Source organism: Notolepis coatsorum, assembly GCF_963971535.1.
Source record: "Notolepis coatsorum genome assembly, chromosome: 2".
Taxonomy (NCBI): Eukaryota; Metazoa; Chordata; class Actinopteri; order Aulopiformes; family Paralepididae; genus Notolepis; species Notolepis coatsorum.
Window position 1 is genome coordinate 172,323,537 of NC_140166.1, and position 16,909 is coordinate 172,340,445.

General features: G+C 47.2%; 1 protein-coding gene across 1 annotated transcript; it reads right to left on the reverse strand.

The window, feature by feature from the left end:
* Positions 1–1,538: 1,538 nt before the first annotated feature.
* bcl6aa (BCL6A transcription repressor a) lies at positions 1,539–15,288 on the reverse strand (the record flags this gene model as incomplete). Its single annotated transcript, XM_084308778.1, has 9 exons — positions 15,209–15,288; positions 12,099–12,270; positions 11,711–11,932; positions 10,627–11,601; positions 9,070–9,251; positions 8,795–8,962; positions 8,327–8,457; positions 8,072–8,209; positions 1,539–1,682 (listed from the first exon to the last, which is right to left on the reverse strand). The coding sequence occupies exons 1-9, from the start codon at positions 15,237–15,239 to the stop codon at positions 1,539–1,541; spliced, it is 2,163 nt and encodes a 720-aa protein (XP_084164904.1). The 5' UTR covers positions 15,240–15,288.
* Positions 15,289–16,909: the final 1,621 nt, after the last annotated feature.

Consider the following 16,909-nt stretch of genomic DNA (forward strand, 5'->3'; position numbering starts at 1 on the left):
ACATTTAACTTAAGTGCAGTACTCGAGTAAAAATACTTTCCACCACTGAGGACAAGCAATCAATCAATTTTGCCACATTTTCTATGCAAAATATTTTTCTTCAAAGTAACTAGTAACTGATGGGTTCAGATGAATGTACTGGAGGCAAAGTGCTTCATAATGGCCTCTCGTCAATACAGTAGTCAATAGTATTGATTACATCCCCTGCCATATGGCTCAGACACATCTGATGCACAAATGCAAACCATTCAAGGACAAAATAAATACAACACTCTCTTAAGTTAATACATAGAAATTCCATACCTTTATTTTACATTCATACATCTATAATATTGTACAATAAGTTTAATGCAGTTAAAAAAAAAAAAAAAAAGCCCAATCCAAAAACAAGTCCTGAAGATTTACAGCTCAAGCAATGATGAATTTGCATGTTTTAAGGTTGGTGACAAGCATTTAAAAATATACGCACGCACACACGTCCACAGACAAACACACACACGTCCCCAGACAAACACACACACATCCCCAGACAAACACACACGCACAAACAGGAATCCAGGACGAGTGGTGTCCTTGAGTTGTACCTTAATAGAACTGGGCTGAATGGAAAGGAATTCAGTCACCATAGATAAAGGCACATTGAATACACAGTGTATGTACAAACAAAAGAATCTTGACACTTACACAACTGTACTATAGGTTCTAGAACAATGACCAAAAACTGTAAACCTTCACTTACCAAAAGAAAAACACATACAAAAACACATTTTTGAAGCAAAATATTTTCTTGGTCATACCAAAGCAAGTACCTTAAAATGCATACTCCCAACACTTGATTGGCTCTGCCCGCAGAGAGCAATCCCATGGATATAATTACACATTATGTCACAATATTTATGCAGTTACCCACTTCATGTATGTAGACAATATTGGCAACAGTAGTAATGCCTCATGCACATCCGTACCAGAGAGCAGCGATCATTCCGATACAACAGAACCAATTACAATGTCAAAAATGTTCAACCTTTTTTTCCCTTTCACACAAATGGCAAAGTCAACGCGGTGCAACGCGCCAAAGATAAAAACGTATATAGACAATTCTTTATACAGCCGGAAATTCCATTATCTTAAAATATATGTACCACCTGTCGATCAAAATTTCAATACTTTCAGAAAAAGTAAGTTCTTTGATATAAAATACTGTATCCTCAAAAAAAACGGGATCGTTTACATTCCATCCTTCTCACAAAATAAAGCTTTATATTTACGTACCTTCAAAGCTTAGAAACACTCCCGCCATAATTATATATTCATATTTATATAGGAACAATAAAGTGACTAAGATGCCGTGCGTGGCTCTATGTTCACATGTAGTGGAGACCCGTTTAGAATGGCATACACTGCCAATGAATGCTTCTTTTCATTATTTTAGTTTAATCTAATTAACACAGTGTGGCACTACAATTTTGGATGATTGTACAAGTCGGGGTCTTCAAATCACACGCCCCCCCCACCTTCCCCACCTCCTTCCTCCAAGCTCAGCAGGCCTTCGTCAAGTCAGTCGGCATCTCCGTCGTGGACATTCGGTACTGGATCTTGGTGTTGGTGATCGCTCCGTGCTTCTGCCGCAGATGCAGTCTTAACTGACTCTTGTGGCGGAAGTGCAAGTTGCATTTCTCACACTGTGAGGGGAAAAAGAACAACGCAACATTATTTCCCTGACGTATAGTTGCATAGTTTCATTTCACGGAATCCTGTTGCTATAGGGAACGGTTTCAGACCCAAGTTGACTTCCGGTCGGCTATCGTATTGGCAAACGCGGCGGCGGGAAATAAACTTAGGGTCAATTGAGCTGAAACAGTCTATACCATAGACATATATAAAGGCTAGATGACTCACCCGCGCTGCTGACCAATGGAGACGAACATTGCCACATGGTGGCCATCTTGCCACAGGCAGCACGCCCACTCATAACATGAATGTCTATGGTGCATGTACTATTGAAATAACCATAGCTTGCTAAATTTTCAACCGATTTTTCAAACGGTTTGGTTTGTTATAAACGTCAGAGATGTAGTTATATTTCGTATTGGCATCGCGTCCCGCTCTTAAGCCATACCGAGATATACCTAATCTCATGTACCTATTGTACTCCATCAACGAATAAAACCAAAATACACCAATCACCTGCCAGGCCCCGCCCCTTTAGTGGCGTACTATAAAGTACTAGGCGTGGTCACCACTCACTCTTCCTCTATTTTCGTTTCCATCATAGCGGATGCAAGACGCCCTATGCAACTAGTTGATATGAAAAGTTTAGAGAAATTAGGTTTGAGTGCTTACCGAAGATTTGCCTATCCCTGAAATCTTCGCGGCATGTTCTGGCGGTTCTGCGACTCTGCAGCGGGATGCATTTTCGATGCATCTCAGCGTCGAGTTCTGTAGTCTCCTTGTCTTGTTGACGGCAGACAGAGGGACAGCGTGTGAGGTGTAGCTATCGAGCTACCTCGCACAAGGTAGGACTTACGCCACTAGGCATTATCGCTGGTGTTAGTAAATGCTGCTTGTTGTGAGTTGTATTTTGCGCCAGGGGCAGGATGTTTGGGTAAACGTCCCTCTAAGAGGTGGACGTTTCCCAGGCTGTCCTGGAGCGCGCTGCTAATACTAAATGCTATAAATGCTGGGTCAATGTTCTACTGTTCCCCGCTGTGGGATGTCACTAGGCATGACAAATGCTGGCGTTTGTGATGTGCTCGAGTTGTCCCGAGAGACAACCGAGTGTGTATTGGCGCAAGCGGCGGGATATCTGGGTAAACGTTGTTGTTTTCCCCGTTATCCTGGAGCGCGCGGCTAACGCTATGCTATATTGGGCTACTGTTTTCTGTTCCGTCTCTCTGCTACGGGAAGGTCTGTATATACTATGGTCTTCCCTCCTCTCAACCATTCATGCTGACGGTCAATCGGTGTCTACTGGGGGAGTATTGCGGGGGGGGCTTTGTTTACCTTCATGGGTAAATGGGGTCTAGGGCTGGTGTGCTGTTGTGAATATTATGAATGAATGCGGGACTGGTTCTCTCTGGTCCGCAATCCCTTAACGTTGTGTGAATGGGCTTGCCCATTCTACAGTATTTTCGTGGTGTTAGTTCATTTATTCAGTAACCCCTTCATGGTGCACACTACCAGTGGAGGTTGCTGGTTGCAACCACCACTGGTGCTCCGTGTTAGCATCAGTCCTTTGCTTTTGACATGTTGAAACAGTGCCCCGCCCAGCCGACGCCATAAGGTGGGTCGGCCCGGCGAGTGGCTGGTGGGCTGCTAAAGCCTGTACCGCCACGGTATGGAATTGACAGCAATTAGTAACTGTGTTTCGAATTGCTGTTTTTTTTTCTATCCACAAATGGTGTCTGGTGGCGGGGCCTTGAGGGCCAGCCGACGTCGACACATCGCGCGAGGTTGTTGACGTTATTAGCTTTGACCTAGCCGCAAGCTATAACCGCTCAGGGCTCCCCTCTCCGCAGAGGATCTTGGTCTTCCGCTGGAGCGCGGGCGGTATTGTCCTAGGCCCCACACCGCCTCACACCGTGCAGCCAGAAGAAGAGAGAACACGGCCTCATCAGCGGCAATGACGAGGCCCTCGACAGGCGGCCATGTTTTCCCCCGCCAGAGGTATCCTGGGCGTTGAATCGACAGGTGTCCACAAGGCCGACAGCCTTGGCGGCCGAGGGATCGGCCATGTTGGATGAGCTCGGCTTGGAATATACAAGCCGTCGACGTCCTGCCGCGAGCAGCCAGCTCTCCGATCACTCCCTCCCCCAACACCAGCGGAAAAAGGGGCTCCGATTGTTTCCTTTGGCTGCGGGCCGCGTGCCTTCGTTGAAGCGCGTGCGGCCCCACTTTTCGCTTCTCATGGGGACAGGGGCTGACACCCAGTTGATGGCTGAGCCTGGGTCTGTCCGTGAGAATGTTGTGCTGTCAAGCGGCTCCCACACCATAAGCTGTGTTGGTTGAGCCTGGTGTTACGTCTGTCAACTATAAGTGTTGTCAGCAGGGGGGCTCGAAACCTTTTTTGAGGCACACAGTGCGGGCTTCCCCGACCTCGCCTTCGCCAGGCCAGGTATCATGTTGGTGCCTCCCACTCCCGCGAGATCGGCAGTGGTCTGAAAAGAAGGGGTGCGCATGATTTAGGTGGTAGTAATATCACTGCAGGGCTACGTGTGTAGGAACCCATGGGGTCCTCACGCCTTGCATGTCCGGCTGCAGAACAACTCCTCAGCATGTTCTGGAGGGGTGTTCAGTGGGGGGGCTTTTGTCACCTAGATTGATGTCAGCTTCCCCCGTATCAAACCGGCCCTTTCTGTCGGGGTCCCCCCTTGGGTGAGATTGCCTCGTGGGTAGTGTCAGGTTCCGACCCGACTCCACGGAACGCTCTGCTCGCACGGGTCCAGGGTTGGCTACGCACAGCGGGTGGGACCGGGCCGCCTATCTACAGTTCCTGGCGGACCTGCGCCACATGGCGGTGGGTGCGTTGGGAGTGTCATCACATATGGCTACGGCAGTACCATATGTCGAGGTGGATGGAGAGAACGCTAAGGCACAACCCCAGCCGTTTTCGGGTTTGGTACAGACCCTATTGTCAGGGTCACCAGCAGTGACAGCTCTGGTCAACGAGATCCAATCTCTGTGGATGAAGCAAGCCATCATCGTGGCGTTTTCCTCCCGGTGTTCTCTGGTGCCTGAGAAATCGGGAGGGGGGGGGTGTCAGACCCATGCTGGACCTGTCCCATGGGAAGGTTCAGCATTTTTTTGGATCGTCTCCTACCTGTTGAACACTGTCAGGTGGGGGTCTGGTTCTCCTCCATAGACCTGTAGGATGCGTATTCGCATCTCCGATCTTCCATCCTAGGGCTTACCTACGCTTCCTTTGCAGGGTTAGCGTATGAGTACCAGAGGCTGCCGTTCGGTTTTCTCTGGCTCCCTGCATCTTCACCAAGTGCGTGGAGGCCGCACTGGGGCCTCTGCGTCGTCAGGGGTTACGAAGTGTATTCTGCCCTGACGACGTTCTGGTCCTTGGCGATCAAGGTGGATCGTCAGGTCTCGTACCAGGCAGGTTCCTACCAGCCTGGGGTTTGCTGTAGACTGGAAGTAGAGTACTCCTCTTCCCAGTCAACGGTTGGAGTGCTATGGGCATCCCTCTCAGAGCGTGTTGTCGACACGCTCGGGAGGTTCCGTCCTAGGACGGTTACGGTGCTGTCCGTGATACGCCTGCTCGGTATGATGGCATCTGCTCATTCCGTGGTCCCTCTTGGCCTCCTATTCACCCCAGGAGGGGGTTACGGAGGTGGGTTTTCCAGTATGGAAATAGACCCGGTGAGAGGCAAGTGGAAGCGGCTAAGGTTCCCGTGTCAGTACTGGGGTCCTCACCAGGGGGGTCCCCATGGGCAGTGGGCTGTCACACGTCACGATTTTCACCGACGCCTCCCTCGCTGGAGACGCGTCGGGCCAACGCAGTAGGGGGCAGCTGGCAAACCGTGCTGCCCGGTCTGCGCTACGTTCAATGTGTTGGTATTGAAAGCGGTCCTTCTGGTCCTCAAACGGTGTTGATCAGGACGGACAATACGACATCGGTGTTGTATATCGACAGACAGGAGTACGCTCCCCCCGTCTGCACCGGGCGGCGGGCGGCTGGCTGGCTATGGGCCTTCTCCATCTGCGCGGCCTGAGGGCTCTCCACATCCCCGGCAGGGTGAATGTGGGTACAGGTGTAATGTCGCAGGGCGGTCCTCACCCTGACGGGTGGGGATTACGTCCGGACAGAGTCAGGCAGGTCTGGGACCGATGCCGTGCCGCCTGGGATTCTTTCCCCCATACATCTGTTAGGTCAGTTGAGGACCTACGTTGAGGAGCGCAGGTCCTTGATCCTGATTGCGTCGGACCGGGGCGCAGCTGTGTGGTTCCCGGTCCTGATCCAGCTCTTGGTATCCCGTCATGGCCTGTTCCTTGGTCATCGCGGGCCCTCTCTCAAGCGCACTCTGTGTTAGTTCCCTGTGCTGGGCCAGCTGCTGGTGGGTTGGTTGGTGAGAGGGTGAGTCTGGAGAGGATGGATCCTTCTGTGGTTGGTACCATCCGGAACGCGCATGCTCCTTCCACTATCGCGGGTTACGCGGGTAAGTGGCGTATTTTCCAAGAGTGGTGTAAGGCCACCCTCTTGTGAAGCGTTTCCTGCTTGGCGTTGACGCCTTAAGCCGGTGAAACGCTCTTTGGCTCCGAGCTGGGATCTTCAATTGGTCCTCGTCGGTTGTCCTTGGCCCCCTTTGAGCCTCTTGAGCAAGCGCTGTTGGAACGGCTGTCGTTCGAAGACTGCGTTCTTGCTGGCCATCACCTCCGCTAAAACGTGTGGGTGTGCTTTGTGCTCTCTCGGTACGGCCAGAGTGCCTGTCTTTTCGTTCCGATAGCGGTGCCACTCTGCGGCCTAATCCAGCCTTTGTGCCTAAAAATATCTGGAGTGTTTTCTGCTCCAGGGATATTATGGTTCAGGCGTTTCATCCGCCTCCTCACGCTAGTGAGTTGGAGGCAGGCCTTCACCTGTCATGTCCGGTCCGGGCTTGGGGGTTACCTCAGCCGTACTCAGGGCCTCAGGGCTACCGTTCAGTTGTCTGTTACGGTGGTTCTCGTGTTGGTAAGGCACTATCGAAACAGCGCCTGTCCCATTGGTTGTGCGAGGGCATTGCCCTTTGCTACACGTTGGCCGGGCTGGCTCCCCCTGGGGGCGCCAGGGCGCACTCCACTCGTGGGGTGGCAGCCTCTGCCGCTCTGCTGGGTGGGGCCTCGGTGGAGGACATCTGTGCTGCAGCTTCATGGTCCTCCCCGGGTCCCTTCGTAAGGTTTTACCTCATGGACATGACCAGGGGTTCTGTCTCCCAGGCGGTTCTGAGGTCTGTGGCCTCTCCTGCTTCCCGTCCTTTGGTGGGGTAGCAGGGGTGTGTGGGTATTAGGGATGGGTACCGAATTCGGTACTTTTGAGGTACCGAACCGAAACACGTCGGTACTACAGAGTATCGAATCAAGTGAGAAACCAAAAAAAAAAAAAAAAAAAATTTTAACTTTTTTTTTAAATTTTTTTAACTTTTTTTTTTTCATGTCAACGTTCACACGCACAATATATGCTTACCTAGGATTTGACTTGATTCAACAACAAAGCAGTCGGAGCAATGACAAGCCGAAAACTGTCGAAATTGTAGTTATTTGAAGTTTGGATTTTTTTTTTACGACTGAGGTAGGTAAATTAAATTTCTTGAGACTAAAGTACCGAAAAAAGGTACCGTTGGGTACCGGTATCGATTCACAGGTACCGGTATCGGTTCAAATGTGAAAGGTACCCATCCCTAGTGGGTATGGGCCACAGTGTGTTGTGTCACACGTGGTTCCGCCTGTGCTGTGTGTTCAAGGGGTTCTAGTTCCCTCTTGTTCGCACTCGGGTGGAGTTGACTGCGCCCCCTCTTCATTAGGAAGGATGGGGTGACGGGACTCCCCTCCCCCTTGATGTGGGCTTACGGGTCCTCAGGGGGTGCATCTGTCGGGCCTCGCGTCTGCTCTACCCCATATCTCGGTATGGCTTAAGAGCGGGACGCGATGCCAATACGAAATATAACGACAGGTTATGTATATAACCTAGTTATATGAGTACTGGCTAAGCATCCCGCTCTTAGCGTGCCCTGAGTTCCCTTGGGGAAACTTTTCTTGGAAACGATTTTTTCCGAGGAAGAGTGAGTGGTGACCACGTCTAGTACTTTATAGTACGCCACTAAAGGGGCGGGGCCTGGCAGGTGATGGGTGTATTTTGGTTTTATTCGTTGATGGAGTACAATAGGTACATGAGATGAGGTATATCTCGGTATGGCTTAAGAGCGGGACGCTTAGCCAGTACTCATATAACTAGGTTATATACACAACCTGTCGTTATCATACTGCATACTTATAATGGACATTCATATGAAAATGAATTATTATGTCACAGTCCAAGCATCCTGAATCATAGCCAAACATTAATAGCGTTGACATGCGCTGCGCTTACATGATAGGGTTTTTCTCCCGTGTGGATGCGCAGGTGGCTCTTCAGCGTCTGGAGGTGACGGAAGCGAGTCCCACAGATCTCACAGGGGTACGGCTTCTCGCCGGTGTGAATCAACACGTGAGCACGGAGATGAGCAACCTGAAGACGGTCATCAGATTTGATTAGTGCAAAATGAATATACGATGAAACAACAACAACAACGTTTTATTTCCATGTCGAAGGCTAAACTGCTATTATCGCATGGAAGGGTCTCACCTGCACAAAACGAGCCCCACATGTCTCACACTTGTATGGCTTCTCTCCTGAGTGGATGCGAGTGTGGGTCTTGAGGTTAGCTGGTCTGTTGAACTGAGCACCACAGATGTTACAGCGATACGGCTTTTCTCCTGGAAAGAGAAAACGAGGCATAATGTCACTGTCTGGGCGAAAAACACTGCATCTAAAAAGATCAAAAATTTTCAGGAATTATTAAGAAAAACAATATGATATTTTACATTGATGATTGTGTTTGAGAATCCATAATAGATGGATTTCACATGTCCTAGGGTCATGAAACACTCCTAACCCATAAAAGATACTTTGATTCTAGTAAACACATAATGAAAGTGTTAACAGTGTTTCTGTGCAACAGCAGCGATAACCTGAAGCACAGGCCTGCGAACCGATGAACCAACTACAGATCAAAACAGTCAATCAAAATGAAGCTCAACGTTTACATGTTACCTGTGTGGACCGTCTTGTGGCTGGCGAGGTTTCCTTTGTACCGGAAAGCCGCCTGGCAGCGGTCACACTTGTATGGCTTATCACTGTGTACTTGGAGCATGTGTTGTTTCAGGGCTTCATCTTCGGCAAACTTTGAGTCACATTCATTACAAAAGAATGTACCGTTTTCTGTGTGTGGGGGAGAGTTCACAGGAAGCGGAATTAAAACACAGTTGCGATATAACCTCGACGCCGATAATGAAATATTCATCCTCCCGGGTGGTTTCTAAACTCACCACAGCTGGAGTCAGAGTACTCTGAATGCAGTTCTGCCATCTCCTCGGCCAGATGGGACCCGGAGGTGTTGGGACACACCTCCGAGTGCTGTGGTGACGGCGTGCCGCAGGAAGAGCAGTTTAAGTGGCTCACGTAGCGAGAGGAGTGGCCATCGCCGTTCCTCTGTGATCCTTCAAGTGCTCTGGAGAGATAAAAACAAACACTTCACGTCAGGCGTAATTCATCAAACTGATAATACCAACGGGAATCCCCCTGGAATATCATGCAGGCCAGTAAATCTCATTACGACATTACCGAGAGGTTGCCTTTATACTTTAAAGACATGTAAATGCACTAGCACGTTGGACGACTTTATACAGCGAGGGGTGTAACGGTACACGAAAACCACGGTTCGGTACGTACCTCGGTTTTGAAGTCACGGTTCGGTACGGGTTTTCGGTACAGTGGGGGAAAGTTTGGCTTTCCATGTTCCACTCAGGGGTGATGTAGTGTGCAGTAACTAATTGTACTTGTAGGGCTGTCAACGAATATTCTATATTGAAATTAATAATCGACTTGTTAATTTCAATGAACACCCGGCCCTTTGCACAAATTATATTTTGGGAAGGGGTGAACTTGGAGTTTTGAATTAAATTCTGCATGCAAAAAAAGGTTCTGCACGTGCATTCGTTAGTGGTTAACGTACTGTTGTATTCGTTCGGTACACAGCCGTACTGAACTGAAGGTCCAGTACTGAAACGGTTCGGTATGGATACATGTACCTTTACACCCCTAGCGACAGTGATGGGGCAATTCTGTCTAGTCGTAGTTCTCGTGTCGCGCCGTACAATGCGGCGCAATTCCACAGCTCACTTGATAGTTTGATGATAATCGCCTGCTATTTGATTACAATCACCTGTTTGCAACAGAGATGTCTTTGATATAATACTTTGGAATAGAAGAAGTAGGAAGTAGCGAGTCGAACATTCAAGTGTTTAATATAGTGGGTTATAAAGAACAGGATAGAACTACCCATCTATATTAACTTGATATGTGGCCCATTATATCATGACCTATAGGGCAGGTAAAAGGTGACTACATTTCCATGTTGCATTAAAAACACATTCAACTAAAATCACATCAGTTAAAGGTGCACTATAGTTTCTGAGGGGGATTTGCCTGCAGAGCCTGCAAAATACATTTACTGTAATTCTTAGAATTATTCTATGTTATCATACATGGAAACTAAATGTTTTTTAGACACCGTGACCAAATGTAAGCCTAGAACATGTGTGTTAACAAAATTGTGGGCCTTTGTAAACAACAGCAATGAAATGGTAACTTTTCAGGTGGCTTTCTAGCTTCAAACAGTGTTCCAGGGATCCAATGTTCCACTGAGGACAGTTTGTTTACTCAGTTATGAAAATATACCTTAGAAATGATTCACTTCTCTGACTCTCACAAAGCGACACAGTGCACCTTTAAAATATATCAACGGATGTATGTGTTACACCAACAATTAGTGTTAGTCTTTCCTTGTAAATATGTAACAATGCATTGGTAAGTGAAGGGCTTACCTGTTAATGATGTTGTTGAGGCGGCTGGCCTGGGGCGCAGGTAGCTCCTCCTCGTGCTCACTAGTCTTGGTTGTGGCTTGGGGGACAAGGTGCTCAGAGTCAGTGGGGTGGAGGTAGGGGGGCAGGCCAAGGGGCGAGCGCAGGCCAGGGTCCCTCAGCCCGGCCTCGTCCTCCTTGGCGCTCTGGTTCAGCACAATGAACTTGTACTTTTTCCAGTTGCGGGCCTTGGGGTCCTGCTGCGTGCCCTGCGGGGCCTGTGCTCTGGCGGCCTGGAAAAGCCCCGCGTTTTTGCTACTGCTCGACTCGGTGGGGGAATTGGGCTGGCAGTCGGATTTGAGCGGGCTCTGGGGGCTGCTCATCAGGCCCTTGCGCCCGGCGGAGGAGAGCCCCAGAGGGTAATGCTGATGGATCATGTCTTCTTCTGCCTGGGGAGCGTGCTCCTTACTACCCGCCTCCTTCTGCTGCTGCTGCTGCTCCAGGGCCAACGCAGGAAACCCACGCTTCCTGGGACCGAGGCCAGCGGTCTGCGCGCCTCCCTCGTGGCTCTCCTTCCTCATCTCGTCCTCGCGTCCCACCTCCCTGGAGGCGTAGGTGGTGCTGTGGATAATGTTAGAGGCGGCGCCGCCGAGCGCCCTGTTGTATTCTGCCCTGAGGGCGCTGGTGTTGTCGTGGGGGGAAAAGTGCTTCTGGTGAAGGCCGCCTTTGGAGAGGTCAGCGAAGGGGTTTTTGGCGTCGGTCAGCTTGCAGAGGGGGAAGGAGAATCCCGGCATAGGAAACTGCCCGTAGAGATGATAGTTGCTGGGGGTGCCGACCCCGGGGAACATGTTTCCACCGTATGGCCTCCCGTCCCGGAACGGGGCCACGCGGCTGTGCAGATTGTCGACCATGTCGTGGGGCCGGTAGGCGTGGACGTCCTGAGGTAAGATCAAGGGACTGACCAGGAACTCCTCTCTGGGCAGCTTGACCAGCGGATCACTGTGTGGAGGGAAACGGTGAGGTTAAAAAAAACACACACAATACAAACTGAGATGAGGAGGAAGGGCAGACGTTTAAAAAAATAATAAAGACGGGCTCGTCCACGAACCTGGATTTGATGAATCGGTGGCAGGTGTCCACGACGTGGTCCATCTGCAGATAGATGGCCGTGTTCATGATGGCCATGATTAGACTCTCCTTCAGCGTGAGACGAGACGTGTACATGAACTCCAGGACGATGGCAAAGCCCTCCGCGTCGACCTTGGGGTCCAAACTGATTGCGTTAAGGTTGCACTTGTGGGAGTCCGTGAAGATGGAGTAAAACAGCCCACTGTATTCGTAGAGAGATCAAGAAAGAACAAGAAACAAACAAACAACTGTTAAGAAAAGGTGTTTTTTCTTCTTCTTATAGTTGGATGGGGGGGGGGGGGGGGGGGGATTCTTCAGAGCAGTTGCTGGAAAAACTGCTCATGTAACCAGATTTAAATTACACACACCTGCAAGCCATGAGAACGGTCTTGTGTGCACGAAATTGCTGTCTGTTGACCAAGATAGTGACATCGGTGAGAATATCCCGGCTACGCAGCCGATTGAGGTTGAGCAGAACATCGCTGGCGTGGCGTGTGAACTGTATGCAGCTGTCTGCTGCGCAAGCCATTTTGTCAAGATCTGGAAATGGAGAATATATAGATTATTTAACAAATCTTCCTTGGTTAGAGGATGGGTGAGTGGTTGAGGGTGAATGAATGAATGAATGAAAACTTTATTTAACAGATTGCAGAATGGGTACAATACAGTACGGCTCAATACACACAATTGTTAAGGGGATGCAGACCAGAGAAAGATGTTTGTCTTGTTTCCATCAGGGTCCCCCATTTTCAATTCATATAGACATTTATGACATACACAACATACATGACATTTATGGCATAGGGACATATAGGTATTTAGTACTGATACATTTGTGACATAAACGGTATTCAAATATACAGTACTGTTACCCCTAGATCCTGACAGAGTATATGATGGGGAGGGGACTGTACATTAGGAGGGGGTGGGTGGGTGAAGTACACAACAAACAAATAATGCCAATGTTTTAGGTCTGGAGGTAGATGTACTCTCGGTGACAAAAGATGAATTGCACTGCTAACCATTACACTGTAAGCTACTATATATAAAGGTTTGAAATGAAATGAAATATATAACCCTCATCATCCCCATCACCGACTGAAACACAGACAGGGTCCTTCTGCCAGAAGGCGGCGCCATAAACACAGTCTACACGTTTGTAATTTCAATTCAAATCACATTAATCAACCACTTGATACATTTACATATAGTATGATATTAGCAGTAGCCTACAAATATTTTGTTCTCCAAAACTGTAGCCTGCAGTTATAGTCTAGGACAAGTATGATATTACGGGCATGATCTGCCTCGTCACCTTCATGAGAAATACAAGCGACTCCGCTGGACAGACAGGCGCAGAGGCTGATGGATAGGAACGGATGCATCTTTTTCATTATTATCTTTTCATTATTATATTTCTCAACCGATCATTTTTGCCGTGATATTATTGAGCGACCTACCAGCTAAGACACTCAGTCATATTACTAGCCCAAACCTCAAAATTAATAGAATCAAACGCGTTAACGTCATGAAATAAAAGTTATGGACACATGTTTAACCTGTTTGCCTTCAGTGGGCTGGGCGCCGATTTCGAAACAACTCGTAGCTAAGTAGTCAAATGTCTTACTAGTACTAGCCGCCTACTACGACTAGTAGTAGATGTTATTGTAGTAGCTTAATAATATAATAATAACAATGTTCAATTCGATTCCCAACAAACTACAAAGTCACTAGCAAACTTTTTTTCGAATTATATATATTTTTGTATCTGTCAGATATAACACAAATATTCTACGAATTAAAATGTCCACCACGTGCCATCATCACCATGAGTGCATATTCCGCATAACCTTAACTACCAAGGTTATGGACATTACCATTTTCATTTAGGCTCAAATAAATCCAGCCATAATAATAACACATCCAAACGCCAAGGCACCACTGAACCCATTGATCCTTCTATACCTACAGCTACAATAGTTCTCCCTAAGTAATGAATTGTATATAGGAGACCGAATATAAACACTTTGTAAAAACTCTAAATAGAGTCGGGTTCCATAACAGACTTCATGATTTATGGCTCGATCTGTCACCAGTGCCAAGCAGCGCTGCTGCAACAAGAGACACGTCCTAAAATAAAGTTCCAGAATAGAAGGGAGCCGGTGGAGAGACATTGACATTGGCATGCACTGATATTCCAGCAGCAAGTGCTGCTTTTAATAACTAATTCACGCCGTTTCCAACCCCCCCCCCCAAAAACAATTAAGCGTGTTTATTAAACTCAATCTCAGCGACGCTTCAAAGCTCGCGCTTCTCCCGTTATTGCAACGTAATAAATGCATCTCTCTCTTTTCTTACAATGAAACCAGCGGGTTATTATCAGCGCGTGGGCTATAGTGCGCGACAACTACAGTGCAACAAGGTTTCCTGCTCAGCGGATAGTTTGATTGAAAACTGTATTAACAGATTGCAGAATGGGTACAGTACAGTACAGCTCAATACACACAATTGTTAAGGGGATGCAGACCAGAGAAAGACTTTCGTCTTGTTTACATCAGGGTCCCCCATTTTCAATTCATCATAACAGATATATGACATACAGATAGACAGGACTGCTACATCTATACATTTAACATACCAGATTTACAAATACAGTACTGTTTGTGATACAAAAAGAGTCCAGAAAACTAGAAAAGAGACACACGCGCCCCTGCGCGCTACAATGTTTCCGCTCCAGCGCGAGAGAGACGGGATGTTTAGTTAGTGCAGCAGCCACGGCGCTACATTACATTATGTACTTTGTTTGGTCATAATAATAACGGACATATAAATCAAACATCCTATAATAAAACACAAGGATGCCGTTGAATGACATGACGCCAACAAAGTTACTGACTGTCTACTATATTGAAGATGCATGCAGTCAGTCACATTGTCTGATCATTATTATAAACCAACGCAGTTGACAAAAAACCAGGGCTGCTCGAGTCGAAAACCAACATAATTATAATAACACTTGACACTTTAAGGCAATAATATATATCCGAGCCCCTACTGTGTAGACAAAACACAGGCACTGGTTTTATTCAATTTTTTTACATGCGCGATTTTATAGTCCGAGCCGCTATAACAGCTCAACAACGGGACTCCCGTTTCTTCACCATCATCACAGGAGAATACAGGCATCGTTTCCAGCCCCGCCGAGCGACCGGTGCGCAGCGCAACGTTTACACAGCAGATCTGTCACAGAGAGGAGCAGCCCCGCACCGCTGTCACCAGAAGACACCCGCGAGTAGCCCCTCAGCTCAGCTCGGAGCTTCTAAAACACCCCAACAAACACCCCGTCACATCATCACCATTTAGCCCAGACACACATTTAGAATAGAATCAGATGTTATTTCTAAAACACAAGCAGGAGAGAATATAGATAACAAACTTCGCGCCAAATGAGAGGGAAAAGGGAATTACAAAAAATCACCTGGTAGCGCTTTCCTAGAAACTTCTTGCATCACCACTTCTAAGAACCCCAGTTCTAAGAATCAGAAGAGGCTCAATTCTCGGAATTTGAGTCTGCGACTCTACCACTTTTTCAGAGCGGGGGGAGAGTCGTTCTTTTCCCGAGGATCGAAATAACGTATTTCTGAAATATACGTGTCCGTGCGCGTTGTGCCTGTTTTTTGATTTTTTTTTTAAAACAACTATAGCACAGATTCAACTTTAAATTATGAATTAAAAATAGTATTATTATCCAGTGTTGTGAGCGAAATAGTCACCACTTGCTTCTATATCCCCCCGCGCTTGTGGTTGCTTCCAGTCATAGGACGACGAGCTGTCTACGTCACCAATGCCTCAAACCCCGCCCCCTAAATTCTCAGAACTAATTGATATTCCATGACATAAGCGAAGTGTCCTTTCGCTGCTTTTCCCCTCTTTAAACTCACAGACATAACATGTACAGTAGCCTACAGCACACAGGCGGATATCTTTAGGCAGTCAAGGATAAGTCGATGTCTTACAGTTTTTCCCTATTGACAAAGTATCCTGTCTTCGTAGCTGCGGACTACAGCAAATCATCACTTGGGGTTTGTTGTAAGGAGAAAGCTGATTAAATGTATTATTTGAAAGTCTATACCTTATTATCACCTCGATATAGCATTATTTAATTTCAATGCGGTTTTTTTGTTTTCCATTTTAATGGCATGCGAAAATATTGACACAATTATTAGACACGTGTGGATGTTGATTTTCTTTTATTTAAATAAGGGTTTTCTCTCTGTGTGGCCTAAAGTTGCCTTGTTATCGATTATTATAATAATCCAATTGTGGTGAAATATGTGTTTAGCCACCAGCCCCCAAGACAAGAGAGAGGAGGGTATTCAAGTGGAGTCTTTGATTTTCAAACAAGATCATTTAACTTGTTGCACGAGAACATATAGACACTAAAGCTAGATGGGGACATGCCATGTCGAATTGAGGTTATTACTGTAATACAAAGGATATTGCATCGGAATTAAGGTTATTTTAATGCAACGGCTCTCTGGGCGTAAAATAGGCTTTCTTCTATAAAGAATATTCAGATCTTTTCCAACAGGAAAGACAGCGATATCCCTGTAGCATAAGCACGCTGTGTCCTAGGGGTCAGATGTCAAGGCCATTTAGTTGAGGATACACAAGTGTATAGTGTTTACATCTCTTTCTAGATAAATACGAGTGTATGCACCTAGCAACTGCAATACCATCCACATGCTGTTTGAATAACTGTATTAAGCACAGTGTTCTAATTTTAACAGTAGGGCTTATGCACCTCCTCATTACCACAGAACCAAGTTCAATGTTTGAATACCATTATTTTTTAAAGAGATGGGGGGGGGGGGGGGGGATCTGCTTTTTCGAGACCCAAAAGATCAAGCGACATTGATTTAATTAAGGGGGAGGGTTGTCACAAAGTGTCTGTTCAGCCTGTGTTAATATGTGTGTGTGGGGGGGAAAGCATTATTTGTCTGACTTATTGTAAAAGTGTGAAATTCTTGGAAAATGTATTGAATGCATTGCAGGGATCCCCCCCCCCCTCTGTTTTGGTTAAGGCATGTGTCCTCCGTGTTGCATCAGCTCACAGAATTGTAAAAGAATAAAACTGAATCTTTATCTGACTTAGCCTACTGGTATTTTTTTTATTAAT